This window comes from Cervus elaphus, chromosome 12 (assembly GCF_910594005.1).
Source record: "Cervus elaphus chromosome 12, mCerEla1.1, whole genome shotgun sequence".
Taxonomy (NCBI): Eukaryota; Metazoa; Chordata; class Mammalia; order Artiodactyla; family Cervidae; genus Cervus; species Cervus elaphus.
In genome coordinates, this window is record NC_057826.1 from 84609626 (window position 1) to 84625052 (window position 15427).

Sequence of the window (15427 nt, forward strand, 5' to 3'; positions counted from 1 at the left end):
CTTGAAGCCACTCAAGAAATTTCTAGCATGAAGAAGCTAGAACACGAGTGTTCTCGATTAAAGGCTCTCTTTCTGAATCTGCTGGGTTTGAGCCTCCAGGGATCCAGGAGTACCTCAAGGGTCTGCCTCTGGATCCTCTGTGCCCCACAAGCAATCTCAGCAGGGGTGCATGACAGCGGAGGCTGACCCACTGCCATACTGAACAGCACAGATTACAGATTATTCCCATCACTGCAAACAGTTCTATTGCATGGCACTAGGAGAATATCAGTTAGCCCTCAAAAGTCACATCCTGGAAGAAGAGACTCCAGCAGAACCTCCACATCAGGGAGTTCCAGCTGGGGTGCACAGGGACCACAGAAGGCCAGGATCTGGAGCCACCGCACTGACTTTCTCTCCATCCCTAGCAAATTCAGAATTCTTAGGTTCCAGGCCAACTCTCAGAGCTTCTTGGGCAAACCCCTCAATCTTCTCTACCATGAAAAGAGGCTTCCTCCCCTGTCATGCTCCACCCTGCCTGCCTTACACCATCAAGGAGCAGAGCAAAGTCAGGTGGGAATGAACAAGGTTGGGATGGCGCCTTCTCCACAGACTGCAGATGGAAGATTCAGATCAAACATCCACGGATGCTGCATTCTGCCCATCACCCAACACAAGTCCAGCCAGATATGGAGTCTATTCCGGGAGCAGGCTTCTGCCCTGAATCCCTGCAGCCTTTCCTGATCTGCTGAGCAGGACTGGTGGACATGGGAACAGAGGCTGCCAGCCTCCTCCGCTCCAAGCCCTTCAGGAGAGCTTCCCATCTCCCCTGAGATGACTCCTGAGCTGGGCAGTTGCCAGATTCTGAAGTCCCCAGATTCCGTCCTGGGCTCCCCTTTTTCTAGCTTATCAGACTAATAACGATAGCTTACATTTATTAAGTGCGGACTGTGACCCAAAGATTTTACATTCATTACATCCTGTAATCCTTATAATAACTCCAAGGTAAAGATGCAATTATTATCTCTATTTACAGATGCAACCAAGTTTGTCCAAGGTCACTTAAGTGGAGGAACTGAGATCTGAACTCAGACCTGACACAAGGGTCTCTTGTTGTTCATTGTTTAGTCCCTAAGTCATGTCTGACTCTTTGCAACCCCATGGACTACAGCAAACCATGCTTCCCTGTCCTTCACCATTTCCCAGAGTTTGCTCAAACTCATGTCCATTGAGTCAGTGATGTCATCCAATCATCTCACCCTCTGTCACTCCCTTCTTGTGCCCTCAATCTTTCCCATCATCAGGGTCTTTTCCAATGAGTCAGCTCTTCGCATCAGGTGGCCAAAGTATTGGAGATTCAGCTTCAGCATCAGTCCTCCCAATGAATATTCAGGATTGATTTCCTTTAGGATTGACTGGGTTGATCTCCTTGCTGCCCAAGAAACTCTCAAGCGTCTTCACCAGCACCACAGTTCGAAAGCATCAATTCTTTGGTAGTTAGCCTTCTTGAGTGACTTCCTTAACTACTTCTCAGTAGTGACATGACTACTGGAAAAACAATAGCTTTGACTATATAGGCCTTTGTCGGCAAAGTGATGTCTCTGCTTTTTAATACACTGTATAGGTTTGTCATAGCTTTTCTTCCAAGGAGCAAGCATCTTTTAATTTCACGGCTGCAGTCACTGTCCATAGTGATTTTGGAGCCCAAGAAAATAAAATCTGCCACTGGTCTCTTATTTTACGTGCTTGCTCCCCAACCACACTGGATGTTACTGAGTGCAGCAACTATGTCTTATCGTTCGTTCTCTTTCCTGGGCTTACCTTAGGCTTAATATAGTATTGATGGATGTTTACTAAATATGTGAATGAGTACAGAAACAAGAGGACAGGAAGAAGGAAGAGTGACCCTGTCACCTCCCCTTAAAGCCTCTAAAAGCCCCCAGATCAGAAAACTTGACCATCTCCTTATGGGGATCTGCAGGCTGATTCCAACTTGTAAGATCCAACCTGGGCAGAAAGCAAGAAGAAGGAAGTATCTGCCTGTCTATGAACTCAACTTTTCTTACATGTGGTCCTGACACATAAAGGCTTTCATAGAACCGTAGCCTGCCAGTGCAGAAGAGGACCCTTGGGTCCACTAAAATCTAGCTTCTCATTTCACAGACTGAGGCCCAGAAAGAGGAAGTGACTTGTCCAAGGTCACACAGCAAGGTCACCTGATGACCAGTCTGCACACTGTAAGCCTCCTTGTGGGAAGGTGGGGGGTAAACGAATGTGGGGGGCGCAATTAAGGGGACTGGATATGGCGCTGCCATCTCTCCCCTGCAGGCAGCCCTGGAGGGAGTGTCTGGGGTGGGCAGGCCCCATCCAAGGAAGCCCCCACCCCCTCCTGGGGTTCTGAGTCCTATATTCCTCTGCCCAGGGAGGGAGGGGGCGGTAGAGCTCAAAGCACCGACCCAACAGATGGTTTCTATTTGCAGACACTGCGCCTGGTCTGTGCCAGACTCCTGACCTATTTTGAGGAACTGAGGGCCCCGCTGGCTCAGGGATGGCCTCCCACTCGCACCCCTTAACCCATGATTTGGCAAGAGATCAGATGGGTGGTTCAGGGCAGTGGAGATGGGGAGCGGTGGGGGAAAACCTTTGAAAATGAGGCTGGGCTGGACGCCTGCAAGCTTGAACTCCAGAGCATGGATCCTCAAAGCACGGCATCACGTGGGGTGTCTGGAAATTCAGGTTCCTGGGCCCCATGGCAGGCCTGCAGGATCACTCTCTCAGGGCGTGGGCCAGGGACTCTACATTTGAATGAATGAAGCTTCCAGGTGATTCCTGTTATTGTAGTGTACTGTCTGTGGGCCAGCGGCCCTGGCATCATGTGGGAGCTGGTTAGAAATGCAGAATCTCAGGCCCCACCCAGGACTGAAGCAGAACCTGCTGAATCTGCATGCATCAGAATCACCCCTGTAGGCTTGTTAAAACACAGATCACTGGGCCTCACCTGATTCAGGAAGTCTGGGGGTCTGGGAGTATGCACTTCTAACAAGTTGCCTGGTGATGACGAAGCTCCCTAAGTCCCTGAGCTGTAGTACAAGGGGCACTGTGCCCTTTGAGCATCTGTAAAATGGACATAATTCATACTTTTTTTTCCCCCAATGCAGTTGTGAGGCACCAATAAAAATAATAACATGTGTGAAAGTATTTTGTGAATACTTTGTGAATAATTATTTTTACATAGTAAAAACTATGTAAATTACATCAATTTGTACTTTACAAAGTGCTGTAGATGATCTCACTGGCTTTGACAGTCACCCTGACTTATAGCAAGTCAGTCAAAGAGCCACACATTCCTCGAGGGCTTTATTCTGCATCCCAGGATTATCCAGCACAGGATTAGACAGGCAATAACTGTTCAATAAGGACTGGTAGAATTCAAACCAAGACGGCTGGTTCACTCTCCATTGCAATCTCTACTTCTCACATCCTCTCCTTAGAGGTCCTCTGGTTCCTTGTTAGGTGAGACTTTTTTTTTTTTTTAAGGTTATTTGATAGTTGGGGCTAAAGGGTGAGCTTTAAGGAGACTCCAGGCCCAGTTGCCACCCCCAGGCTCCCCCCCTGTGAAATGTCATGACTCTCAGGCTGAGCTGGGATCCCATGCTGAGAGCACCTGGCCCATCCCCTGGCACCTGGTGGGTGTGCGCTCCAGGCAGAGGTTCTTCCCCCAGCAGGATCTGATCAGCCTGCTCTCCCCAAGCTGGGGCACTGCAGGGCTTGTATGTCTATGGGCAGACCTAGCATGGGCTGATGCTGCTCCCTGTCAACAAAACCTCCTAAAATGATGTGTCGGTGTGCTCTTTGGGAAAGGGACAGTTGGAGCTGTCCATGGGCGGAATCCCATTGGCTTCCCCAGGGCCCTGCAGAGGGGCACTTCTGCTTGGTCCCTGTAAGCAGGGGACTCTCAGACCATCCACATCATAGACCAGGACCGTAGCTTCCCGTTGCCTGGAAATGCAGAAAAAGATGGACTGATCAACAGTCCCTGGGGGAACGTGTAATGTGGCCTGGGCCTTCTCCTTCCCAAGAGATCATTTATCTAAACTGCATCCAGGGGAGGGCTGCAGGATCTCTGCCAGTGACCAGAGGAAGCCGGCCCATCTCTCAGTGCCTCAAATGAGAAAGGGAAGGGGCAAACCCTTTACATTCCTCTCAGTCATCTTGGGCATAAGAGAGGGCAGTAAACACACAGCAGGCCACATGCACAGAGCTTCCTTGAGGAGACTCTGCCCTGTCCTCCAAGGGATGTGTGTGTGTGTGTGAGAAAGTCACCATTTCCTCTAAGATGCTGGGAACAATTCAAGAGGACTCACCAGCTGAGGGTCTAGAGACTAAAGCAGAAACTTTTTGATTAAATTTCACATTGCTGTTGCTGTTGAATCAGTAAGTTATGTCCCATTCTTTGCAACCCCATGGACTATATCCCGCCAAGCTCCTTTCTCTATGGGATTTTCCAGGCAAAGACACTGGAGTGGGTTGCCATTTCCTTCTCCAGAGGATCTTCCTGACCCAGGGATAGAACCCAAGTCTCCCGCATTGGCAGGTGGATTCTTTACTGCTGAGTCACCAGGAAGTCCAAATTTAACATTACCGAGAAAATAAAATGACTTTTGTTTGAAAAAACCCTCTGACCAATGACTGTCTCATGATGGTCTGTGTTAGCGTGCTAAGTCACTTCAGTCGTGTCCAACTCTGCAACTCTATGAACTGTAGCCTGCCAGGATCCTCTGTTCATGGGGATTCTCCAGGCAAGAATACTGGAGTGGGTTGCCATTTCCTCCTCCAGGGGATCTTCCTGACCCAGGAATCGAACCCGTGTCTCATGTCTGCTGCATTGGCAAGCGGATTCTTTACTGCTAGTGCCACCAGCTATGATGCTCTACCTGTCACCAACTGCCTCACGAAAAGAATCTTGGAGTTAATTTAGGACCCGGCAAGGAAGGGAGACTCCACTTGGATCTTTGGCCAGTTCCCCCAGCACAGCACTCATTCCCCAAACTCACAAGGGACACAGGCTCCTTCTAGGTGGCTGCGTTGTGTTCCAGGGGACCTCCAGCTCAGCTCTAGAGCTCTGCCCAGCAGAAGGGACCCACACTCAGCGGTGACAGGCTGGGGGTTTAAATGTGAACTACACGAGGCAGTGGCTGGTTACAGAGAGAAGGGCATGGGGAGGAGGACAGACAGAAGTGTGAAGAGCATCATTTTTTCTTTCTAAATACGTCGCTGTGCTTCACTCCTTAGTCCTTAACCACAACCTTCCCTCTCTTCCTCCTCATGGCATCCGTTCACCCAGAGAGGGTTAGGATTGTTCACATAGGAATCAGAACAACTCCGCTTCTGACATCCACTATAGGATCTGCAGCTACACAGCAGTCTTAAGAGCCAGACTTGAGAGGCTGTTCTTGACTCCTATTTCCCCCCTGATGGCCAATGAGGAGTGTCTCCTGGATGACTGGACGGCAGAGTGTCCTGGCCAGACACCAGAAGGAGGGGAAGCCCACTTCTCGCAGAAGGAAAGACTGACAATGAGAAGGAAACAGAGACGATGTGCAGATTGAGATGCATGCCCCATCTTCCACACTCTGGGCCTGAATCTCAGAGAGGAGGTGGGTGTGTTTTGTAGGTTGAGAGTCGTGCTGATGGCAGAGGGTAGAGGCATCTCTCTCCAACTTCTTGACTGGTATTCTAGAAGGAGAGAGACCACTACTCAGGATGGCCCTGGGCCAAATAAGAGGTGACCTCTTAGAATTAAGATGGCCAAGGGGAATGGTCAGAGAGGGCCAGGCATGCACTCTGGAGCCTCTTTCAGTTCTTGGCTGGTGGAGGGAACCCAGCAGTCCGGCCCTGCACACCCCACAGGGAGGACATGGAAGATCTAAGAGCCACAGGCCAGCAGGAGGTTGCCATGGCGAGGGGCAAGCTCACTGAAGCAGAGGCTGTGAGGAAGACAGGCCTGGGGTGAGGTGGACCATGGGCCAAAGGCCCAGCGGGGATGGATGCTGCCCTCAGGGCCAAGGGAAAATGGACTACGAGTCTGTCCATTGCAGACTCCAATGCAGACGCCCAAAGAATGCCCTGGAGGGGACACCAGCCACACCTCAGCAGACAGCAGCCAGGACATGTCTGAGGACCGGCCAGAGGTCTCCCCCACCCCCGACACCCCAGGTCACGTAAGCCCTGCTGTCTACATCCGCAGGTGACATTTTACAAAAGAGTCGGAAGAGGAGGAGCTCTGAACAATGACCCTTGGGAGTCACTCAAGCAGAAGCCAAATTAGCTCAAAGAGGCCGAGTCTTAACATCACAAGACTGTCTAAATTACTGAATCAGACTGTCCCCACCGCAGGGCTCCACGTGTTTCATCACTGTGACCCTTTAAGGTGGGGCTCCTGAATGAGATCAGATCAGCCTTAGAGAAAATAAAGAATCTGTATCTCCTTACACTCTATTATACACAAAATAACAAGGACCTACTGTATAGCACAGGGAGCTATATTCAATATCTTGTAATAACATATAATGGAAAAGAATTTGAAACAGAATATATAATCTGTGCACCGCATAGCTTGACCATAAGAATGGTGTCCCCTGGAGTTATGCATGCGGGGGCAGGGGTGCCTGCGAGTCCCTTCACAATGAAGAAGTGACTGCAGAAGCAGGAGGTGGAGTGAGAGAGACCCCATCGCCACCACAGAGGCCAGGCTTGAACAGACAAGACAACCAGGGGGACCCCATGTACGTGTAGCTCTGAAATGTCGTCCCAGGCTTCTGATGCCTGGTCTTATGGCTGCTCTGGGATCCGGGGAGTCTGCCTGCTGGTCACTCTCTTGTCTTCCATTCAGTTCAGTTCAGTTGCTCAGTCGTGTCTTACTCTTTAAGACCCCATGAGCTGCAGCACGCCAGGCCTCCCTGTCCAGCACCAACTCCCAGAGCCTACTCAAACTCATGTCCATCGAGTCGGTGATGCCATCCAACCATCTCATCCTCTGTCGTCCCCTTCTCCTCCTACCCTCAATCTTTCCCAGCATCAGGGTCTTTTCCAATGAGTCAGCTCTTCGCATCAGGTGGCCAAAGTATTGGAGTTTCAGCTTCAACATCAGTCCTCCCAATGAACACCCAGGACTGATCTCCTTTAGGATGGACTGGTTGGATCTCCTTGCAGGCCAAGGGACTCTCAAGAGTCTTCTTCAACACCACAGTTCAAAAGCATCAATTCTTCGGCACTCAGCTTTCTTTATAGTCCAACTCTCACATCCATACATGACCACTGGAAAAACTACAGACTTGTCTTCCATTAGTAACAGTCAACAGAGAGAATCTGTTTCTACCGACAGAGATCCCACTCAAGCAATGCAGAGGGACAACGTGTGGCCCTTCTTGGGCAGCTGCCCTCAGCCATTCCAGCCTCCAGTCTACACTGACAAGTGTCTACACTGGCAAGTGGAAGTGTCTCATCCCTGGCAGCTCAAGAGAATGGACTCTCCTTGAACAGGCGTGTCAGGACTTTCTCTGCTGTGGCTGCTGGTGTCAAGAGGCTAGTGATATGGCTGATTCATGTTGATGTATGGCAGAAACCATCACAATATTGTAAAGTAATTGTACTCCAATTAAATATGAAATTAAATTAAAAAATAAAATAACACACACACACACGAAGAGGCCAGTGAACTGGCTCCAGCAGGTCTCTGACCACACTGTCCCCGGGAACTCACCCTTCCTGTGCACTTGCAGTATTTCCTGGCTGCAGGTCCCAGCGGGCCCTCAGTGTACATCCATGGTCTGATCTGTTCTGTTGACATGTAAAAAGAAGATGCGAGAAGGCTGTAAGCTAGGCCCACACGCCAGCTTTGCAGGTTGGAAAGAGCAGGCCTCTAAAATCAGACAGACCTGGGTTTAAATCCAAGTACCACCACTTACTTAAATAAGCAGGGTGACAACACCCAGCCTTAACATACTCTTTTCCCAATTTGGAACCAGTCCGTTGTTCCATGTCTGGTTCTAACTGCTGCTTCTTGTCCTGCACATAGATTTCTCAGGAGACAGGTAAGGAGGTCTGGTATTACTATCTCCTTAAGAATTTTCCACAATTTGCTGTGATCCACAGAGTCAAAGGCTTTAGGATACTCATTGAAGCAGAAGTAGATGGATATATACACTTTTTAATTCCCTTGCTTTTTCTACAATCCAATGGATATTGGCAATTTGATCTCTGGTTCCTCTGGCTTTTCTAAATCCAGCTTGTACATCTTGTACCAATTGGCAAAGGAGTACATCAAGGCTGTATATTGTCACCCTGCTTATTTAACTTATATGTAGAGTACACTATGCGGAATGCCAGGCTGGATGACTCACAAGTTGGAATCAAGATTGCCAGGAGAAATATCAGCAATCTCAGATATGCAGATGATACCACTCTAGTGGCAGAAAGTGAAGAGGAACTAAAGAGCCTCTTGATGAAGGTGAAAAAGGAGAGTGAAAAAGCTGGTTTAAAACTCAGCATTCAAAAAGCTAAGATCATGGCATCCAGTCCCATCACTTTGTGGCAAATAGACAGGGAAAAAGTGGAAACAGTGACAGACTTTATTTTCTTGGGCTCCAAAATCACTATGGACAGTGACTGCAGCCATGAAATTAAGAGATGCTTGATCCTTGGAAGAAAAGCTATGACAAACCTAGACAGTGTATTAAAAAGCAGAGACATCACTTTGCTGACAAAGGCCTGTATAATCAAAGCTATTGTTTTTCCAGTAGTCATGTACGGATGTAAGAGTTGGATCATAAAAAAAAAAAAAAGAGTTGGATCATAAAGAAGGGTAAGCACCAAAGAATTGATGCTTTCAAACTGTGGTGCTGGTGAAGACTCTTGACAGTCCCTTGGACTGCAAGGAGATCAAATCAGTCAATCCTAAAGGAAATCAGTCCTGAATACTCACTGGAAGCACTGATGCTTAAGCTGAACCTCCAAACCTTTGGCTACCTGATGCAAAGAGCTGACTCATTGGAAAAGACCCTGATGCTGGGAAAGATTGAAGGCAAGAGGAGAAGGGGGTAGCAGAGGATGAGATGGTTAGATAACATCATTGACTCAATGGACATGAGTTTTTGAGCAAACTCTGGGAGACAGTGAAGGACAGGGAAGTCTGGTGTGCTGCAGTCCGTGGGGTTACAAAGAGTTGGACACGACTTAACAACTTAACAACAACCACCATCACTTACTAAGTATGTACCATACTTTGGACAAGTTCCTTAGCTTTTCGGATTTTGCATTCTCATCTGCAAAACTGGAGGAAAACAATGCCTACTTTTCTAGGCCGCTTCCATCCTCTTGGTCTTCCTCAGAGTGTCCTGAACATATAGTCAATAGCCAATTGTTGGGTAAGTGACTGGCTTTTGGGGGTTGGAGGGAGGGAGTCAAGCACAACTTTAGAACTGTTCCGTGACTCTGCCATCTGGGTGTTCCCTGGGAGCACTGGGACAAGTGCCTGGAAAAGGGTGTTGTGGCAGATGCTCCTGACTGGCTACATGCCAGCCATCCCCACCCCTTTCCACCCACTTCCACTACAGGAGGGATACTCACTGTTCTAGCATCCCTCACACTTGGGAGATACCCTATCACCCAGTTCAGTGGGGGACTCTTGGGAAAGGTTTTTTTAACTCATTAATAAAATGAGAGATATAAAAGCTCTTTCTTACCAAACTGGCTGATATACTGCTTCCCGGCTTTGTTAGCATTTGAGAATGTAATGCCTGGAGCTGTGGCAGCCTTCATGGGCCCATGAGGTGATGAGTCCCTGATCAAAAGCTAACATGATAAACAGGCAGACAAGAAGGATAGAAAAAACCTGGGTTCTTAAAGACACTGAGTAAGTGGGTGATGGTCGCTCAGTTGTGTCCAACACTTTGTGACCCCAGGGACTACAGCCTGCCAGGCTCCTCCATCCATGGAATTCTCCAGACAAGAATACTGGAGTGGGTTGCCATTTCCTTCTTCACTTAATCACACTACTGAACCACAAAACCAACCCTAGACCTCCTCTCTCCAGGCCTCTTGTTCAATAAACTGTGAATATGCCTAGAGCTTGAGTCATTCTTGACTGACTGCTTTTGTTACTTACAGTCAAAAGCATCCCAACTGATGGAGACGTAGCAGGAAGGGTGAGGGTAGCAGACGTCTCAGTATTTGGTCATTGCCTGTGACCTGCCTCCATGAGGTCTCCACGTCTCAGATGCTCTGCCCCCACGACCAAGAACCTAGAGATTATGAAGAAGCCTCATCCATGCTCGGCAGACCCATCTCTGCCAGAGGGTGAAAGAAACCACAGCCCTTCCATTCCCTTTCCAGGTTTTCTCTCCTCTCTCAGCGGAGTTTCTTGGGGTGGGCTGATACCTCTGCCTCTTGTGCATGTGCATGAAAAGTTGCACAACTCAGGGGGTAATAATGATGACCACTGGGGGAAAGAAGCGGTCATCAGACTCATACTGCCTGTTGCTACACAACCACCCTGCACGGCACCTTTCCACCCGGCAGCACTGTTAAAGCTTGCAAGGAAGTTTCCCCTACCATCCCCTCCCTCATTTTCTTTATCCCACTGAATGCTGTCATTACTACAGAAACCCTGAGGAAGGAGGGTGGAGATGAAAATGAGCCTATGTATGTAAAACACCTGGCGCAGTGTCCACAGGGGTAATGAGCAACCGCCAGCACCCTGTCCCTTTCAACATAGCGGCGACGCGGTGACAAAACATGGCTGTCGGGGGTGCCTCTGGCGGGGGGCCCTCCCACTGTCCTTCTTGGTTTTTTAAAAGAATTTATTTATGTTGTTTTTGGTTGTGCAGGGTCTTCGTTGCTGCGCGGGCTTCTCTCTAGTTGTGGCGAGCATGGGGCTACACTCTAGTTGTGGAGATTGGGCTCCTCATTGCGGTGGCTACACTTGTACAACACGGGCTCTCGGGCACAGTGGCTCAGAAGCTGCAGCTCCCGGGCTCTGAAGCACAGGCGCGACAGTTGTGATTCACGCGCCCAGCTGTTCCATGGCACGTGGGATCTTCCCAGATCAGGGATTGAACCCATGTCTCCTGCATTGGCAGGTGGATCCCCAGCCACTGTGCCACCAGGCAAGTCTGGGTTCTTGGTTTTTGAAGTACTTTCTGCTTTCTCGCATGGTATTCACACACACACACTCACCCAAGCTCCTTGATTCCCCAGTGAGTTGGGGTCACAGTCACAGGGTCAGGGTTCTCAATTAGCCTTTTTTCAGCCCCATCCCAAAGCACTGGGTCTAATCCCCACTGAGGCTGCTCCTGGCGCTGACCCTTCTACGGCCCCCCACCCACTTCATGAGGGCAACGCAGAGCCCGTGAAATTGCTGGGTGCTCAGCGTTTTCTCATACATCACTGCATCTCAGTCCTGGCCCAAGGTTGGGTTCTTTGCTTCAGGCCTCCCTGGTCACTATGGAAATCAAAGCTGAGGTTCCCTGAGTGCCGACCTACTGGCAGCATCTGGCCTCTGCAGCCTCACCTCTGCAGATACGGTCTCTTTATTGACCTTATTCTTGGAGTCAGACCACCCCAGTCTGTACAGTGCTTTGATGAGAACAGACAAAGGGGCCCCTTCCTCTCGGCAGATGCAGCTCCAGGCCAGAGCCCATTGCCCCATGGGTAGAGCTCAGGCTGGATCGCAGCCCCAACTGCTTCTCTGCCAGGTGCCCTTGTGCAGGGCACAGCTCACACAACTGTCCATGGCGGCCATGCATGGAGCTTTTCCAATTACCCTCCTGTGTTTCTGACCTAAATGCTGTTCTTGAAACTAATAACTCTAGAACTTCTGACATGGAGCATTGACAGAACACCAAGACCTGCCTAGTACTCCCCAGCACAATCCCAAGGCTCACCCAGCACTCCCTGCAGGGCTCAGCTCCTGAGCTCCTCTCTGCTAACACAGGTTCAAGTAAAAGCACATCTGCCACCTAGTTCCAATTCACTCCTCCCCGTCCCACCTGGAGGAGAATCACAGAGCTGTCCCTGGAGACACAGAGGTCCCTTCCTCCTGTGTTAGCATCCCACCCTGGTTAGAAGTCTTCCTCTACCTAATGGTTAATACCAGCTACTGTCATGGACCAGTTGCTTTACTTCTCGGGGCTCTGTCTGCAGGGTAAATGGAGATAACAGTGGTGCTTCCTCATGGGTTAGACATGAGGATTAAGTGAGAAATGCAGGTAAATTGCTGACGACATTATCTGACACATACTGTGTGATTCCATACACACAGCTCTGCAAAATCCTTTGACTCAGCAGTTCCTATTTCTTTGTCCATGACATGGGTAAAGCGATATGTTGCAAGTTTTAATGTTTTTGACAATGTGTAGGATTCACTGTGTGTTAGGTACTGTAGTTATGATTTCACAATATTAACTTACGTCAATCTCACAGCACTCCAAGGAGGCAAGTGCTATATCTTCTGGCAGGAGAGGAAACGGAGGCATAGTCACTTGCCCAAGGTCACCTTGGGAAGTGGTAGAATGGGGATTCAAACCGAGGCCTTCCAGCTCCACTGGGTGTGTGCTTAACAAGTAAGCTGTGGGGCCTCGGTGGCTATTGTGAGAACTAAATGAGATAATGCATGCGAAGTGCTTGGCACAGAGAAGCCACTCAATATACGGTCATTATGCTAATGAGGCATTACTGTTGAATGTTCATCATCATTATTACTAATATATGCAAAGTGCCCACCAAAATCAAGCTGCCTTTTCATCTTTCTCCCTCCCTCCAGCGCTGAGGCTGCTGTGTTTTGGTGGTGGGTGGGATTCCTGGCACTCTTTGTAGAGGGTTTCCTGCTGGGTTTCCAGTTTGGGGGCAGGGAGAGATTTAGGGTACAAAGGAGAGGGTGAATAAACTCCCTCGGCATAGAGCCTCATCTAGCTGGTGATACCTCAGACACACAGCAATTCAAGTTGGTCCAACAAGGGGAGGCTGGGAGGTGGGGGTAAGTAAGGGGAGCCTGGGGGTCTTTGGGATGTGGAAGCAGATGGAAAGAGACCAAGCTGCCCCTGCAAGATCCAACTCAGTAAATAACTGAGACACCTAAGACCATCTCTGAGGCCCAGTGCAAACACCCCTCCCTCCAGGAAGCCTTGCTAGATCTCCCAGTTGAATCAACTTCTTCCTTCCCTCTGCTCCAATAATACTTTTTTTTTTAAACTGTACCATGTGGCCCTTGGGATCTTAGCTCCCTGACCAGGGAGCGAACTCATGCCCCCTGCATTGGGAATGTGTAGTTGTAATCACTGGACCACCAGGGAAGTCCCTGCTCCTATAATACTTTATATTTCTAGCCCAACCCCACCCATATAATGCCCACTTTGTTTTAGATTCCTAGCACAAAGAGGCCAAACGTCTCTGACTATAGGCTTCTGGAGAGCAGGGACCAGGTCTGCAATATCTGTATCTCCCTCAGGGCCTTTCGTTAACGAAGGCTTGTTAACTGAATGGTAAATGAACAAGACACACCTCCGCCCGCCTGGGGCCTCTCTCTTCAGTGGACTCATCACTGCAGAGCAACTATGTGGTTGGGGAGACCCTGAGCTGGCCTGAGAGGTGAACAACATGAGGGCCCAGTGAATGGGGGGGACTTGGGTGACGACGGCCTCGGTTTCCACCAACAACAAAGGTTGGGCCTCACCAGGAGGAGGGCAGTGTCCCCCAGGCCACCCTTCCTTCCCTGCCTTGGCTCTGGCCAGTGCCCAGTCACCCCTGAGTCACCCCCTCAGGCTGGGGGTCTGTCCAGGCCCCCCTCCCTCCTGCACACTTCCGGCTCACATCATCCCATCCCACCCGAAGACAGAGACCAGACCAGCCCAGTACCTCTCACCAAACCATCACTCTGGGTCTCCCCTCCCACTGTGCTGCAGCCAGACTCACCTGGCCCCAGGCACGTTGTTACTTTCTCCTCCCAACCCCGAAATGGCCCAAGGGGGCTCCTGTCTTCTTCTCTCTGTGTCTTAGGGTCCCACCAGTCCCACCTCTGCCACACGGCTGCAGTGCCCTCCCTCCCCACCAACGTGCGCTTCCTTGCGAGGATATCCTTCCACACTCTGGGTCCCTTCACAGGATTCCAGGCACATAGAGTAAGGTACCCCACCCTGATGCACTGCTTTTCCTATGTTCAGATCTTGCCTCTAAATTTCCTGAGGATTAGAATGGTGCCTTAGTCATCTCCAAATCTCCCTTATGAAACCCACACAGAACAAAAATAATAATGAATTCACAAAATAAAACCAAGACAAATAAGCAAGCAAAAATAAAAATAATAAGTAATGGAACAAATAACATTTATTCAGGCACTGTTAGAAGCAATTTACGTGAATTAACTAAGTCCTGATTATCTTTCTTAGGCTGAAATTATTGTACCCATTGTGCAGATGCAGGAATGGAGGCAGAGAGAAGGTAAGTAGCTTGCTAAGCAGCCATGAAATTAAAAGACGCTTGCTCCTTGGAAGAAAAGTTATAACCAACCTAGACAGCATATTAAAAAGCAGAGACATTACTTTGCCAACAAAGGTCTGTCTCGTCAAAGCTATGGTTTTTTGCAGTAGTCTTGTATGAATGTGAGAGCTGGACTATAAAGAAAGCTGAGTGCCGAAGAACTGACGCTTTGAACTGTGGTGTTGGAGAAGACTCTTGAGAGTTCCTTGGCCTGCAAGGAGATCCAACCAGTGGATCCTAAAAGAAATCAGTTCTGAATATTCAATGGAAGGACTGATGCTGAAGCTGAAAATCCAATACTTTGGCCACCTGATGCAAAAAACTGACTCATTGGAAAAGACCCTGATGCTGGGAAAGATTGAAGGCAAGAGGAGAAGGGGGTAGCAGAGGATGAGATGGTTAGATAACATCATTGACTCAATGGACATGAGTTTGAGTAAGATTTGGGAGTTGGTGATGGACAAGAAAGCCTGGCATGCTACAGTCCATGGGGTTACAAAGAGTCAGACACAACTGAGCTACTGAACTGAACTGAACTGAAGGTCCCACACACAGCAGTGATGGGACTGGAGGTTGGACCCAGGAGTCTGGTTCCAGGGCCGATGCTCAGAGCCCTCATCAGTAATTGCTAAGGGGCTCAGTGATTCGGTCCTCTTAGCTGATCTGTAACTTCCCCAGCAAGACTGGCAGCTGAGGGGCTAGGGCTATGGCCCCAGCCCCTGGTCATACCTCCAGGCCACGATTTCTAAAGCAGTAGTTCTTAGCTCTTGCAGCACCTTATATTCACCTGGGAAGGTCTCTTTTCGTAAGTACTGATGCCTGGGCCATCCCCCACAAGGAGACAGAAGGTTGATGAGGGCTTCTGGGCATCTGTATTTTTAAGAGCTCCACTCAGTGACCTCTGAGAGCCGCTCTC

The 15427-nt window shown here is 49.4% G+C and overlaps 1 protein-coding gene across 2 annotated transcripts in view; it reads right to left on the reverse strand.

The window, feature by feature from the left end:
* CORO2B (coronin 2B) overlaps nt 1-15427 on the reverse strand; it is a 146496-nt gene that overhangs the window by 79514 nt on the left and 51555 nt on the right. The window contains exon 2 of one of the 2 annotated variants that reach the window (XM_043919799.1): nt 7742-7818. The exons of the other annotated variant lie outside the window; for it this stretch is intronic. Coding sequence (XP_043775734.1) covers nt 7742-7801 — 60 coding nt within the window. The 5' untranslated portion in view covers nt 7802-7818. The remainder of the gene's footprint in view (nt 1-7741; nt 7819-15427) is intronic. 2 annotated transcript variants of the gene reach the window in all.